The 16,394-nt window shown below is 48.1% G+C and overlaps 1 protein-coding gene across 2 annotated transcripts; it reads right to left on the minus strand.

Annotated features, from left to right (window-relative positions):
* Positions 1-1,057: 1,057 nt before the first annotated feature.
* On the minus strand, positions 1,058-12,417 carry ATXN1L (ataxin 1 like). 2 transcript variants are annotated; one of them, XM_054453251.2, is made up of 4 exons: positions 12,290-12,407; positions 10,484-10,587; positions 10,316-10,377; positions 1,058-8,766 (listed from the first exon to the last, which is right to left on the minus strand). In XM_054453251.2, exon 4 carries the CDS (start codon positions 8,646-8,648, stop codon positions 6,579-6,581), a length of 2,070 nt encoding a protein of 689 aa, XP_054309226.1. In that variant the 5' UTR covers positions 8,649-8,766; positions 10,316-10,377; positions 10,484-10,587; positions 12,290-12,407; the 3' UTR covers positions 1,058-6,578. The 2 variants fall into 2 exon arrangements, with proteins under 2 accessions (XP_054309226.1, XP_054309225.1); XM_054453250.2 differs by lacking the exon at positions 10,484-10,587 and having other exon boundaries at positions 12,290-12,417.
* Positions 12,418-16,394: the final 3,977 nt, after the last annotated feature.

A 16,394-nucleotide genomic window follows, 5' to 3' on the forward strand; every position in this document is an offset into this window, starting at 1 on the left:
AGATCATAGCTCACCATAACCTCTAACTCCTGGACTCAAGTGATCCCCCTGCCTCAGCCTCCCAAGTAGCTGGGACTATAGGTGTGCACCACCACGCCCAGCTAACAAACTAAGATACTTTCACCAAGCAGGCTAAAATACTTGTTTTGAAAAATACATTTAAAAGAAAATACTTAGTTGGCGTGCTTGTAATCAATCCCAGCTACTCGGGAGGCCGAGGACGAGAATCACTTGAACCCGGGAGGTGGAAGTTGCAGTGAGCTGAGATTGTGCCACTGCACTCCAGCCTGTCAACACAGTGAGACTCCAAAAAAAAAAAAAAAAAAAAAAACTACTTAATTGACCCAAATGCCTTTCTCTCAGAGCTCCATACTGGAGTCCTACTTGGGATGTTGGGATGCTTTAAAATGACTGAGTCCTCACTATGTGCCACAGATGATTCTGAGCACTTTACATAGATGATCTCAATCTTCACAAGAAACTCTGAATTCATACAAACTCAGGAGTTGCATCTCTGGGTTCAGAAGTGCCCTGCCACTTACTAGCTGTGTGACTTTGGGGAGGTTACTTAACCTCTATGTCTTGGCTTCCCCATCCACAAAATGGAAATAATAACTAGCAACAAATGCTTGTCTGTACATACAAAGCACTTAGGATATTTTGTAGCCCATAATAAGTGTTCCATAAATGCCATTACTAGTGGCAAGCTTCCTAAGTTTTAGGCAGTAGTTATGATTGGGGCTGACTTATTCCAGCGATTTCTGGCAGTATTCCTGAGTAAAGAATTGGGGAGAAGGCCAGCAGCGAAGGCACCTACAGATCCTTGTGATTTCACTAGAATCTAAGTCTTCAGGTAGACTTCCAGGTCTCTGAAATCCACACCAACAGAGAGGAAAGACCATGCTTGAGGACAAGCTCATGCCATCTCCCTTGAGCTCACAGCACAAATATAGGCACCATTTGTGTTCCATTACAACTGCTCCCACAAAGGTTTCTATCCCCCACCCCATGGCCACCATCTAAGGCTGGGATAGGAAGAAGGCGCAAACACCAAAAGGAAAAGCTAGTAGTTTATATAGATAGATATATAGATATATAGATATTGATAGATATTGTGTTTACATAGTCCACAAGTTAAATGCAGGTATCCATAAGAAGAGCATTAACAATAAAAATACAATCTGTGTAGCCAAGTACAGAGACTTAAAATGGTAAAACAGCAAAAAGGATCTCACAAAAGTACAAATATACAGTACAAATTGATTTATTTAAAACAGTTACAAAAAAGCACAACAAAATAGAGATTATCCTTAGAATTATTAATGCTTTGTTAAAGATCAGGTAGGATTAGAGGGTAAGAAATGGTATTGGGTGGAGGGAGCACCTGACTAGTTCTAAGGCTTTAGATACAATGCAGTTGATTACATATTAATTCAGCCATTACATACTGGGGATAGTAGATGGGGGATCAGTAATTTATCTACAGGGAACTCCTACACAGATCCATCCAGACCTCCCCAGTGCCATCCTTCTCCACTCCTTAGGACCCTAAAGCCACCTGGATGACAACATTCCCATCCTTTCTCCACCCCATTCCCTATCCATATATTCCTCCCTCGCCTAAGGTGCTGTGCAAGCTGAGAGCAGTCTGCTCTGCAGCTGGATCATATACTGTTTTGGCTACAGGGATCCTGTGTGACTAAGAAGGTTGTAGGGGACAGCCTTATTTTAATACTTTAAGTTAGCCATGAGTACAGTCAGTCCCTCCCCCAACACAATCTAGATTCTCTTGAATGCAAGTATCAGTCAAGTGAGGGATCAACCCTGCCTTCAGCAATACCAGCAATGCACTAACCACTCACAGCTCACAACTACGTGCAAACTCCCTGTCCAGGGGGTGGGTGTAAAACCACTGTGTCATCAGCTCACGCTCTCTCTCTGAAGAACCTCAGTCCCCATGACAGTCACAAAGACAAATAAATGCTTGCAAGTTTGACAATAGGTAAAGGCACATGGGCTGCTGCCACACACACTGCAGGCAGGAACCCAATTTGAGGCCATCTTCACTGCCGGGCATTTGCAGTGGGATGGCTTTGGGATCACAAAACTTTGAGTTCGCAATCTACCAGGGAGGGATCTAGGTTTAACTGGAGAACTAATAAAGAAACCTTTAGTGTGAAAAGTGCATTTATGACTATTGTTCCTGCTGGGGAGGCAGCAGGGCAAACCGCAACACCTCTCCTCCTTCCACCCCAGGCACTGTGCATAGTCTGCAGCTAAGGAGAGAGTGCAGTCGACTCTAGCATCTCTGGGGCCAGTGTCATCCGAGGCACAGACCAGGATTCTGGTCCAAAGATGGATCCTAGAGTTGAAAGAGCAACTGACAGCTGCAAAGACCCAGATGCTTATTTTATTATTGCATAATGTGGGAGACCTTCCCTACCCCAGGAAAGCTGGAGGGTGAAGGCTTCCCAGCAAAGGGCAAACAGGTTCCTGATCAACATCCAACCTAATAAGGTTCAGCTCCTCAACTGTAGTGTACACTTTTGCCCATCTGGAAGGTACTATAGCTTCAGTGTGGTTTAGTAAACTTAGCCTAGGAGGCCAAGATGTCTCCCTAAAACTTAGTCTCTGTCCTATTTACTTTGTTTATAAGACTGTGACCTAACTTCCCATGGCCAATTCAGTCAACTAGGTTATCTTTACTCCAATGGACCCAGGCCTTTTCCCAGTCAATCCATGTCCAACCCTTCATCTCCAGTGTGATCACTCAACTCTTCAATATGCCTGCTTGCTGCAGGTTTAAACCACATCACCATCCTGTGCTTCCCCCTAAATCGCCCATGATGCCCACAGGTAAAAATAAAACTAAACCCCACTTGAGGTGCTATTTTAGCCAAACTTTAAACCCTCTCCAAACCCCAGAATCCACCTAACTGGAGCTGGACGAACTTCACTGGGATGCTGGCATGGGCCCTAATGTGGTTCCCTTCATCTAGTTTTTAAAACAAGATACAAGATACCACAAAGGAAAGAAGTTAAAACAACAGAAGACACCACTAGTAGAAACCTGCTTGTTTCTCCCTCAAGATAGTCAGACATTTGGAGCCAAAGGGCTCCCAACAGCACTGAAGCCTTATCCCTTTGGATTTACCAGCCCACCAGCAGCATTTCATACCAACCCTATTGAACATGACTTTGCTATAAAATAACATGGCCTAACACAGGTAAGAATGAACCGGATGCCTAGACTTATCTACATGGCCAAAGACATGGAAGGACAGGGAGCTGTAGAGGGCAGCAGGCAGGACAGTGAGCGGACAGCAGCAGTGGCAAAGCAGCGCAGGGCAAAGCCCTTGGTGTTATGACCAACTGGGACCAAGAATATAGAAGGATCAGCCCAGATCGGCTGGGGGCCCTCCCCTCAGGTACAAGTAAGTACTCAGCTCTGAACTCCCAGAGTCCCTTTCCCCCATGCCACCTCTTCCTCATGTACACTAATCTTGATAGGAATGATTCAAGACTTGGCTTATTATCCATCCATGACTGGGTTCCTCTATTCCCAAAACGGTATACACATTTTTATACAGCGCCAGACAGTCAGCAGTCCTCCTTTCTATTCCTAACAGCTGGAAACGTCCTACTGCTGGACAAGGGACAGGCTCTGGCCCTTGTCAACTGCTCATTCCTAAAAAGTTGGTAACTTCCCACTAAAATACTCTCTAAAAACTGCTCTCATGTCTCCTGCAAACTCAGGAAATTCTTATAAGGAAGAATGGACACACCACAGGTTAGTCATATTTTTCATGCCTGGAGGAAAAGACTAAACTAGAGGTTAAAGGCAAGGGGGAGGCCACAGCTCTGACCGAGATTTAGAGCACAGAGCTTCTTTTCCTGGGGACCATATTTTATGAAAGATACCTTTGCAGCTCAGCAAAATCAACTATTAATATGTTATATATGCATGGAACGATATTGTGATATTACAGGAACTGCTGGTATTGCTTCACCAGCAAGAGACAGCAACAGAAAGGTCAGGGTCCAACTTGCCAGGGTCCGCAAGAATTTCTCTTTCCAGAATTCAGTGGAAGTTACCAGGCTGGAAAGTCACAAGTAGCCCAAGTGGAGGGTGATTTGATCTAAACTAATTGGTCTGTATCTGGTTAGACATAGGTTTACCCCATAAGGAGAAAGCTCAGCTTGTGTCCTTGCAGACACTGCTTGAGCATCTACTGTGTACAAGTCACTAAATTCAGTTGATGAGCCTTCCTATGAGGAAGGACGCTTGTGAGAAACCCGTGCAAACAATGAACTCTAGGAATGAGTTGCTCATGAAACAGCCAGAGATGAGGCCTTCTCCCAAGGCCTTCTCATTTGAGGGGATTCCTCAAGACTCAACCCCACAGGCCCCCACTGTAGGAAACAAGCCAGAGAAAGCAGCATTCAGAGAATGGGGGACAGAGAAGGGGAAAGATATGATCCCAAATGCAGTACAAAGTTGGTGTCTGGTTCTGACACAAACCAGATACTGAAGCACTCGCGGTCAGGTCAGCAGCTTCCTTTGATGGACCCCCAAAAGCTGACTGACCAGGCAACTGCTTTCAAGGAATGAAAGAGTGGAGTGTAGGGCTTGTAGCAAACAAGCCAGTTTCAGTCACTCTGTTCCCCCAGGAGAACAACCTTTAGCACCTGAACACTAAGAATGACTCCATTCTCAGAACTTCCCCTCCCCCCAGGAGGTAGGTAAGATTATTTATCCCCATTTGGCAGGTGGGGAGGAAGTGAAAGAGCCAGAGGTCACGAGACTTGCCGAAAGTCCTTGACAGAGCAGAGATCAGACCTCAGAGGTTTGGACTCCTGATGCCAGGCCAGGTCTCGGCCAATCCAAGTATACCTTATAAAGGACATGCCAGGATCATAGCCTGGGAGAAGTCTAACCAGAGAGCTGCGTGGACAATACCCTGAGTTGCCTTCAAGAGTCTAAAGACCCCCAAAAAACAAACAAAAAAACTCACCCACCTGAAAGCTAGTGGGGGAGCCTAATTCCCAATACCCAATGGAACCCCACGGTCTGAGCTGATGCTAAAAGTTGTGAAGAAAATGTGGGATTAAGACATTGTTTGGGGGTGGGGGTGGGTGCAAATGCAACTAAGATTGAAAATACTTTTTGCAGAGGAATATACCGCCACAAAATGACATCTATTCAGGTACTGAAATGTTATCAAGACTATCCTAGAATCTTAGAGCTGGTGGTGGGAGGGGATGGCTTGGAGGCACCAGAATGCTGGGAGAGCCAGTGGAATAAGACGGGAGGGGCATATGGGACGTGTGAAAATGCCATGATGGGCACTGCCCAGCCACGCATTCGCCCTGGCCCAGGGCATAGTTCCCTTCTTGTTTCTTCACCAAGCTGTTTGGCAGTGGAAGTGGAGGGGACATGATTTTGAGATTTTAAAAATAGAGATTATAGCTGAAGGGGAAACCAGAGAGACCCCTACCCACCAAAAACTAGAGGTCTTGGTCAGAGTGGACAAAACCAACTTTGCAGACAAGGAAAGGCAGTGCAGCTACAAATGAGGCCCAGGTCACGACACCATGCAGAGGTCGGGGAGCAGGAGGATGGGAGTGGCGCAGGCACTTAGGCACAACACAGACAAAGATGGGGGGTCGGTGCCTGGGAAAAAGGGTCTACTAGTTCTTTCTAAAGTCACCATTACCAGCAAGATTCTGTGAGATTTCAAAGTGGGTCTGGCATGCTGAGTTGGAGGAGCTTTGCTAGGTGAGCTACCTTTCCAGAGGGCCTGCCTAGAACCCAGTCAGCCTGGCTATCAAGTCTTTCTCCCAAAGTCCCCTGACTGAGTCCCTGACAAGGTAGTACTTCACTCTGAACCCTGAAGGGGCTCTCCCTGCGGGCCCCCGTGCTGCTAGAAGCCTTGTAGGCGGAATGGTGAGGAGAGATGGGGAAGGGCTATGAAGCAGAGCATCAAGCAGAGTCCTGCAGATGAGAGTGCTCCTCCCCCACACACCCAGCCATAGATATCTGGAACAAAATCACCCTTTAAAGTGCGCATCTCTCACAAGAAGGGTTCTGGGTGGGAACCCTCTTATTTCCAACCTTGGGGCCTCCTGCCCTTCCACCACAAAAAAGAAAAAAAACTTCTGACAGTTTAACTGCTACTATAAGCTGTGGATCATCATTTTTGGCTCTTTCTTTACTCCCTCCCTCTGCCATCTGCTCCCAAAGCCTGGACTTTCTCTTGCAGGAGCTAGGGATGGGGAGGAAAGAACAGGGAGGCCCTGATTTTGGAATGTTTCTTCTCCTGTGTGCACCCCCTTCCTTCCTTGCCCCAGGCCTGCTGCTCCCCATCACAACACCCTCTGGGGTTGTCCTGAAAGGACGCCATGGGGTAATGAGCAACAGATCCTGCCTTGGGAGGCTGACTTCATGCCTCCCCTTTCCCCCAAATCTCACTGCCAAGAAAGCCATTCCCTGCTCGGCGTGTGCAAATCCTCTGCCTGCTCACGGCGGCGAGGCGAGGCTCTGGGGTAAAGCCCCAGTCCTGGTCTGGGGAAGAGGTTCATTTTCCCGCATTGGAACGCCCTTCAATGGACAGCTTTACCTCCTGTGGAATGAAAGAGGGACGGAGCAGCGCAGCCCGTGCCTCCTCCCCTTGCATGCTGTATCTTTGGAAGCTTGGGGCTGGCCAGCAGGCCTGAGCACCGGACTCAGGCTGGGAAGGCTCTACCACACGGGAGCCCTCTCCTGCCGGCTGGCTCTTCCCCTCACTGTCACATAGCTCTCTGGGTCCCAAGACCGTCCTCTCAGGCCTTTCTCGGGGGGGACCCAGCTGGCCTGGGGGAGCACAGCTGGCCTGAGAAACTGAGTTACTGTTCAAGCTCTGTAAACTGATAGAGATGCAGACATCTCCCACCTGTAGCCGATGGCAGGGCAGAGAGAAGAGTTGTGTCGTCCGCCCAGGGCTGCAAGAGGACCAACCCTGGCCATATACAAAGAAGGGGTGCTCGGGGGGCACTTCGATGCTCACTTTGCTCTGCTGCTCACCAACCACAAAATGCAGCATGACAAATCCAGGCCACTGGCTCTCCTGAATGTCCACGACTGTGCTGGAGTCAATCTTCAGCCCCCCGCTCACTTCGGCACTGCGCACAAAATCCTGGGTCTGGAGGTCCTCCACCCGCTTCAGCTCTCCCGTAGCCAGCTGGATGATGGCGCCTTTCATGAAATGGGAAGGCAAGTGGGAGGAGGTAATGGGGGGCGGCGTTGGCTCCTTGTCTGGGAAGGTGGCTCTGGCCTGCACGTCCAGACTTGATGCTACCAGGATCTCCGAGCCGACAGGCAGCAGGCCTGATTCAGTTCCAGTGGGCACCAGGTTGCCATTGGCTACAACCATTGCTTTGGGTAAAGGTCTATGTTTTACTGGTTCCTGATGGGACTGAGGGTAGAACCCACGGGCCTGACTTTTCTCTGCCAGCTCTGCAGGGTTCCTGGCTGACCCTCGCCCCTCACCCTGATGGTCGGGGGTATGATGGGATAGGTTGAGGGGGCTGGGTTCCTCCTTCCTCTGAGCTGCCACCACACGATAGTCCTGAGAAGCTAAAGCGCCAACCACCCGCTGGACCTCAAGGTCAGTGTCCGGGGTCCCCCGGTGTGCTGGTGCCGCTACCTCCACCCGTGGAGTCTGAGAACCTGAAAACAACTGTCCATCCACCACACATTCTACCACTGGCACCAGTCCCTGGCCTTCACCCTTGCTGTTGGGGGAGTCAAGGGCTTCACTTTCCCGTCTTACTAAATTTCGCTCTCGTGGTCTCTGTCCTCCATTTGCAGCAGCTGCTTCCAGAGCAGACTGGCTCTCCTGAGGGGTAAGAACTGGGCTGGCACCTGCTGGAGGGGTTTCATGCAAAGTATACCCAGCAGGTAGCCTGGACATCTGATAATAAATGGGCATCCGACCTGGAGCAAGGTCCAGCGGCTGAGTACTTGAATGATGTGGCAATTGCCCAGGTGGGGAGGTGGCAGAGGGAGCTTTGTTAAATGAGTGGGCCGGGGAGGGAGCTTGTGGGGGAGGAGTGGCTCCTTCAGCCAGAAGTGAGGCATATGGCACAAAGTGTGGAAGGTGAGAGGTGGCAAGGTTGGCAGAAGGAGATAGGAGGGGACTCGGCAGGAAATTAGGTGGCACAGCATAGGGAAGGCTATAAGGAGACCCAATGAACTGCAGCGAGGTGGATGGGAGCTGAGCATAGTGGATTGGAGGATAGTGGATGCCTGGATGTTGAATTAGTGAAGACGCTACATTAAACGTTGGGGGCAAGGGACTCATATTCACCACAGATGGGAGGCCAGTTGGTGAAAAGGTGGCAGGCGGCACAGCCACCTTATACAGCATGCCATACTGGTCCACTGTCAGACCGGTGATGGCCTCAGCTCCATCACCCCCCAGGCTGACTCTGGCTCCTGCCTGGCTCTGCCCAGCCACCACAACCCCTCGGGACCATTCAGAAGCATCACTGGAGGGTGTGTGGTTAGTGGAGCAGCTGGTAGTTCTCCCCATATCCTCGCTGGTCACGGGGAGGTCTCGTTTCTTTGGTGGAAGGCATTCCTGACTCCTTTCATGAACAGGTTTCATATTGCTTTGTGGTGTTCCTGGAGCCTGGAAGGAGTCGGCTTGCTCCCTGGGGCATCAGAAGGGGCTTCTCTGTAGCTTCCCTGCACCCCTCTCTGCTTCTGGCTGGGGCGCCCACCATCTATTAGGGAACAAATCAGAGGCAAAGAAAAGTAACCTAAGGATGAGCCAAGACAAAGGAAATAGAACTGTGCCATGGAGGAAGATGTAACAAAGGGGACTGTTAGAAAATAAGGAGGAAAGAGAAAGAGGCAGACAAGGAGGCTACCCCCAACTCATCCAGCCTGGGACATGAGAGAAACAGTAGGGGAAATCACAAGGCACAAAGAGCTACAGGGACAAGCATTCACCAATGTACAAATAACCTGTGGGCTCCACAAGCCCAGAGAGACCAACAGCTTCACAGTTAGTCATGTGTCTCATAAGCACCTTGTCTCTTTTCTGCCTTCTTCCCAAAGGGGGCTTTGAACACATGGTCTTTCCTGCTGGCTCTTTTGCTTTTTTTTTTTTTTTTTTTTTTTTTAACACATGGAGTTTTGCTCTTGTTGCCCAGGCCAGAGTACAATGGTGCAATCTCAGCTCACTGCAATCTCCGCCTCCCGGGTTCAAGCAATTCTCCTGCCTCAGCCTCCCAAGTAGCTGGGACTACAGGCATGCACCACCACACCTGGCTAACTTTGTATTTTTAGTAGAGATGGGGTTTCACCATGTTGGCCAGGCTAGTCTCGAACTCCTGCTCTTGGGTGATCCGCCCACCTCAGCCTCCCAAAATGCTGGGATTACGGGCGTGAGCCACAGTGCCCAGCCTCCTGCTGGCTCTTTTTCTTAAGTTTCTCCTTTTGGTACCAAACATGAATGTGCCACCTTCTTTCCTGAACATATGACCTCATCCTTGCTTCCTTTCTGTAGCCTAATTTGGGTTATGATCTCATCTACTACTATCCCAAGCCTGGCTAAAAACTCTCTTTGTCCTTTGCCTCATCTCATCAGTACCTCAAGGACCTAGGTGCCAAAACCCTCAGGTCTGCTTGTGTGTTTTTCTTTTTTTTAGACTTTGCTCCCTAACCAGGTTATGAAAATTAACATCTTTGACCCATGAAATAATACATTTTAACTCAGCCTCTATATAGTTAAAGTGATTAAACTAGTTTGCTGTCAACTTGTTTCTCCTCTTCACCAAAGAACAACAAAATTCTAAATTCTTCTGACCTTCGTACACTTCCAGTTCCCTAGTCTCAAAAGGCTTCTTTTCTTCTCAATGATCGCCTTCAATTTGCCTTCTCTATTCATTCCCTTTCGTTTTTCGTTGTGCTTTCTTTTACCAATAGCTCCTTCTCCACTGTAGGTCTGCTCCAGGCACCACTCCATGAAATTTGGTTCCATTTCTCTAAACATGCCTGTTTTTTTCCCCGTATCTGTATGATTCATAAGAAAGTTCTTTTCCCCTTTTCTCTTATTGTCACCTTTCACAAATGCTTTTGTCCATTGTTATAAAGCAACTTTTTGGTCTGAACACTTCAGCGCACATGAACTTTGCTGCCTATTTCTTCCAACCAGGTTCCAGTTCTTTGGATCTGAAAAGAGCTTTCTATATTATATTCTGTTCTGTTTTTCCACTGTGACATCCCAGATATTTTCCTGAAACAAGGAATTCAAAGTGCCGGTATTACCTGAGTTTCCAGTGGTGCTTCTGAGTAGCTGTAGTAAGTGTCCTCCCGGCTGGCTCGGGAGCCTAGAAGATAGAAACAGGAATGGAGTAAGCGGCTAACTGACCTCTAATTCTCCCCAGGGTCACCATGAAAGGTAATTCCAAAGCATTAGAGTATACACGTCCTTGCCTCGTCGTCTTCTCCACAGGTAAACAGTACATTTACCCAGAGTGCCCCGGCAGTTGAACAGAGAGAAAAACATCTCTAATGCTCCAACTTGTAAGAAGACATCCCTGAAAAAAAATTTCCATGTATCAAATTTCATCGCTTTTCCTCAACATCATTTCCCTAACATCTACCTGTGCCTGTTCCCCAAAGGTTAAATTTGCTCCAATCCAAATTTCAGATAAATGCACAAATAAAAATGGAAGCTTTAACACTGTTCCCATACGAACAATGGGAAGCAGGAAAAATCAACTCTATGAATTTCCCCTTTATTCTGGGCCTATGAAAACATAAATGTGGAGTTATTTAAATGAAAAAAAGCAGCACTAGATGAAAAAGAACAATTATTTATGTTTCTGGGGCAGAAAAAGAGGTCGGGGGGGGTCACTCAAGGAGAAGACTTATTAAGAGATTTTCAGGGTTAAAAAAAAAATGAGCGTATGTGTGTGTATATGTATGTAAAATTTTCTGAGTGACAACTTTATACCAAGTGCTGAATCAAGTACGAAAGAAACTGAAAATATTGCTTTGGTCCTCAGCTGGCTAACACTGGTGAAACAAAACTACCACTAAACCATCACTATGTGAATCTACACTTGCCAGAAACGCAAAGCGAGAAAGAATGGAGCCTTAACCTCTGAAAACAGAGAAGGTAGTACAGATGAGTGAGTGCTCTGAGAAACTGACTATCCTGTCCAAGTCCTATAGAACACTCTAAGCCTCAACCCAAACCGAATGCAACATTTCTCTCTTAAGATTGGCAAGGTGCAGGTGTACACAAAAGGTGGAAGGATAGGAAAACACAGTGGGAAGACAAATTCCTAATTCCACAAACACATATTATTACACAGTGGCATAAATGATGCCTCTTTTCTCCACCAGCAGCTTTAGTAACTGAAAAGCAGTTTGCTTTCTTCTTCATTCCCAACAGAAACTGGGGTCACACTTCAATCCCAAAATGATCCTTGCTTTCTGTAACGAAAACTTTAAAGAAAACCTGCCTCCAGGTCACCCAGAGGTTAGCAAACACAGGCTAGTAAAAGGACCGAAAAAGGCAAAAGGTCTGCAGAAAGGACAACAAAGAGCCAAGCCTGTGCGCCAGGTTCCCACAACGCAAAACACACTTAAGAATCCGAAACCTCCGCCCCTCGAGAACCTCACTGAGGATCTCAAAGGGAAAACGCAGCTTGTGACCCCAACCGAGCTAACAGGCTGTTCAGGAGAGTTGCCAACGCTGCTAGCAGAGCCCGGAACCGAGCTCCTCATCACGCTTGGGTCGGAATCAAGGGGCTGAACCCAGCTGGAGACCCAAATTCTCTGCGGGCGAGAGGTGCGCCCGACAGAAAGGGAGAAGCTTGTCAGAGACTATGGTTATGGCTCCCAGTGGTCCCGCAATCCTTGATCCAACAAGGGTAGGGCTCGAAATTGGGAATTCTGCGTTTAGAGAGTAGGGGGTCCACCCTTCACCAAGGGGGCAGGGACGAGGCCCTGCAGGCGACGCTTCCTTGTTTGGGGGCCCTTCCCGCCCCGCAGACTCGGACACCTTGGCTCGCAGGCACACAGCCTCCGGGGCGCCGGGGCCTGAGGCCGCCATCCAGGCCAGGCCAGAGAGAAGCGCGAGGGGGTCTAGGTGCGGCCTCTCCCCTCCGTCTGTCCGCGGTTCATGGGCCCCGGCCCGGCGGAGCAACGGGCTCCTGAGGGCCACTTCCTCCGGAGCACCGACGCCAGGCCTGCCTGGCCCCGGAGGCCACCACTTCCAGAGACACTCACCAGCCCATTTCAAAGCGCTTCCCAGGATCCACCCGCTCGTCCCGGAGCCGCCGCAACTGCGGCCGCCGCCATCCCCGGCCCCGGAGCCGCCCCACACCCAGCGCCCCCCCAACCGGGCGCCCGGAGATGGCGTCAAGCGCGTCCCGCCCCCCCGGCGCGGAGAGATTGCGTCACGGCGGGGTGGGAGAGCAACGCCCAGGACTCCCCGGGAAGGGAGGGTGCCACACTCCCTTCGCGTCGGGCGTTCCCTCTGGTGGGTGAACAAACTCCTCTCCCTGGGACCGGGTCATGTGAATAGGGCTGGGCCCGGCCCCCTCAGCCTGACCCCACAATGACCCCGCAATCTTTCCACCTCAGTAAATTTTGGGGGTTCCCAAACAGAGCCCCGGGGCGTGGTCATCAGCGACCCCCCATTTCCTGGACTTCTTGTCCTGACTTGTGCAGCCTCTTCTGGGGAACTTCGGGGAACTCCGAGGTGACCTAGGCTCAGGAGAAAAGGAGATGCGTCTTACCTCTTGGGGACCCAGGTGGAGATAGGAAGTCTTTTTTTCTTTTCTTTTTTTTTTTTTTTTTTTGGAGATAGAGTTTCGCTCTTGTTGCCCAGGCTAGAGTGCAGTGGCGCGATCTCGGCTCACCCAACCTCCGCCTCCCGGGTTCAAGCAATTCTCCTATCTCAGCCTCCCGAGTAGCTGGGATTACAGGCATGCGTCACCACGCCTGGCTAATTTTTTGTATTTTTAGTAGAAACAGGGTTTCTCCATGTTGGTCAGGCTGGTCTCGAACTCCCGACCTCAGGTGATCCGCCCGCCTCGGCCTGCCAAAGTGCTGGGATTACAGGAGTGAGCCACCGTGCCAGGTCAATAGGAGCTCTTTAAGTGTTGAGAAGTGGCCCCCGAGGGAGCTAAGAGAGTGAACCCCACTCAGGATCTAGGGGAAGGTGACAAGGAGTGGAACACCTGAAAGTTTAGAGAGAGCCTGGGGTTTAGTACAGTGAGAAGCAGCTTGGTTTAGTGGAAAGAGGGCTTGACTACTCAGTGAAATATTATTCATTACAAATTAACTAGTTATTCATTACAAATTAACTAGTCAACTTCATAGTAACATGAACATCTGATTAACTTAAGTGAAAACAAAAGTGAGCGCCAGTTGAATTTATGTTTGAATAACAACTGTGTTTTTGTTGTTGTTGTTTGTTTTAAAGTATTAGGTTGGTGCAAAAGTAATTGCGGTTTTGGCCACCGAAATGGAGACTTTCAGTTTCTGCAAACTCTGTTCAATAAATAGCAATTGGGCCGGGCGCGGTGGCTCACGCCTGCAATCCCAGCACTTTGGGAGGCCGAGGCCAGCGGATCATGAGGTCAGGAGATCGCAGACCATCCTGGCTGACACGGTGAAACCCCGTCTCTACTAAAAATACAGAAAATTAGCCGGGCACGGTGGCGGGCGCCTGTGGTCCCAGCTACTTGGGAGGCTGAGGCAGGAGAATGGCATGAACCCGGGAGGCAGAGCTTGCAGTTAGCCGAGATCGTGCCACTGCACTCCAGCCTGGGCAATAGAGTGAGACTCCGTCTCAAAAAGAAAAGAAAAAAAAAAAAGATATGTCATTGCAGTTGCGTGTATGTGTGTTGCGTGTATGTGTGTGTGTGTGTACACATAATTTTTTTTTTTTTTTAGCCCTGTCGCCCAGGTTAGAGTGCAGTGGTGCCATCTTAGCTCACTGCAGCCTCAAATTCCTGTGCTCAAGCAGTCCTCCCACCTCAGCCTCCGGCGTAGGTGTGATGATAGGCATGCACCACCATGCTCAGCTAATTTTTAAAAATTTCTTGCAGAGACAAGGTCTTGCTATGTTGCCCAGGCTGGTCTTAGACTCCTGTGCTCAAGTGATCTTCCCTCCTCAGCCTCCCAAAGTTCTGAAATTTCAGGCATGAGCCAACCACACCCAGCCTCGGTTGTATGTATTTCTGTGTATCTGTACAGAAAAGAAGTAGAATACATAACTAATTAACATTGGTTATTTTTGGGAAGGAAAGTGGAATTGGGTGGTGGTCAAAAGGCAAAGAAACAACTTATATTATTGTTTGAATAGGAGAATATTATCTTAGAAATAAAAAAAGTAAGTTGAGATACAGATACAATGTATGATCTCTAAGATTCTTTCTAGGGAAGCCTTAGACCCCAATTATATTTTCTCACCTGGATGGACACATAGGGCCATAAAAAATTATCAAGCACCACACACACACACGCACACATACACACAGCACAAATGGGAAAAAACATAGTGAAGTTACTGCTGTCATCTAAATCATCTGAGTGTTTTGCTTCATTAATATTAATATTGTTCATGACAGTCTCCTTCTCTCTCAGTTTGGCCAAGAAGGAAGTCCTGTGGTCACTCAGTGTGTCCGTTTTAGCACTAACTGGCATTCTGGTTTCTAGTTCATTTCTTAGCTCACTAAACTGGCATTAAAATAGTCAAGATAGGAACCCTTGGACTATCCAAGCATATTCAAGGATAGCTAGTTTCTCCCAGATCAAGATATACACTCAGAGCTGGGTTTTCTGTACAAATTTGAAAGAGTAGACACAGGTAGATGTAAGCAAAAAAAAGTTTTATGGCTACCAACCATTAACATAATGACGTACATGATACAAAAGCATGTCCATTAAAAAATAAAAACAGGATGTTCTGATTGGTGAAACACAGGTGATTTCCAGGTTTGGCACTGCAGTCCCAAAAGGGTGGTTCATATGTCCGCTATATCCCATTCCCGAACTCTTTACTACTCTGAGTAATCCTTTTTTCTTTGGTTGTATATCTGGATGGTAGAAAGCTCCATAGCAACAGTTTGACAGGCATATTAGTGATAAGTAAACTAATAAAGTTTTTAGATTTATGGCACAAAAATAACCAAAAGTTACCTAATTTGTCCAAATTATATCTGTCCAAAAAATATCTGTATTATTTTTCTGGAATCTGGATAACACCCCTATTTAAGCTATTTATATTCAGTAAACCAGGCCGGGTGTGGTGGCTCACGCCTGTAATCCCAGCATTTTGGGAGGCCAAAGCAGGTGAATCACCTGAGGTCAGGAGTTCAAGACTAGCCTGGCCAGCTTGGTGAAACCCTATCTCTACTAAAAATACAAAAATTAGTTGGGCATGGTGGCCCGTGCCTATAATCCCAGCTACTTGAGAGGCTGAGGTAGGATAATCACTTGAACCCAGGGGGCAAAGGTTGCAGTGAGCCAAGATCACGGCACTGCACTCCAGCCTGGGCAACAGAGTGAGACTCTGTCTCAAAAACAAAAACAAACAAAAACTGATAAAGTAAATTTTTTTTGTTTTTGATGTGTTTTAGGTATTTGGGGTATTTGGAAAATGAAAAGTTAAACTTCAATCTGTTTTGTCCACTTCTTCCCTTTCCCTGGATTCCTATTGAATTCCATTGTTGTGTATAGATTGAATTTTTGTGATGGGAGCGCTTGAGCTGCTCTGTTGGAAGGAAAGCAAAAATAAAACCCTGTTAATGCTGGTTATTTTTCTCCCTGAGCAGTCAGGAGTTGCAAACTAGCTCTCTGTGTTACCTAGTTCTCACTGGTGATATTTCTTGTCCTGTAATACAGGGAGAGGAAACTCAGGAAACTACCCCAACTCTTTTTGACAATGCAGATCAAACCAGAGAGAAGCACTGGTAACTTGGGAAACCATGCGTGTCATAACAAGAGGAGTAGGTGGTGTCTTTCATACTGTCATGTCTTCCTGTTTGTATACTTGAGCATGTCAAGGTGTCATTTTAGGAAAGGAACTTTATCTTTGGATGCCAATGGCAGAAACAACAACAAACCAGCCAGGCGCGGTGGCTCATGCCTGTAATCCCAGCACTTCGTGAGGCCAAGGCAGGCAGATCACTTGAGGTCAGGAGTTCGAGACCAGCCTGGCCAACAGGGTGAAACCCTCTCTCTACTAAAAATACAAAAATGAGCCAGGCATTGTGTCAGGTGCCTGAATCCCGGCTACTCGGGAGGCTGAGGCAGGAGAATGGCTTGAACCCAGGAGGCACAGGTTGCAGTGAGCTGAGATTGCACCACTGCACTCTAGCTG

The sequence above is a fragment of the Pongo pygmaeus genome, chromosome 18 (assembly GCF_028885625.2).
Source record: "Pongo pygmaeus isolate AG05252 chromosome 18, NHGRI_mPonPyg2-v2.0_pri, whole genome shotgun sequence".
NCBI lineage: Eukaryota > Metazoa > Chordata > Mammalia > Primates > Hominidae > Pongo > Pongo pygmaeus.

Bases quoted from the DNA above. Each gene is read 5' to 3' on its own strand.
- ATXN1L (XM_054453250.2), bottom strand. From the start codon at position 8,648: ATGAAACCTGTTCATGAAAGGAGTCAGGAATGCCTTCCACCAAAGAAA.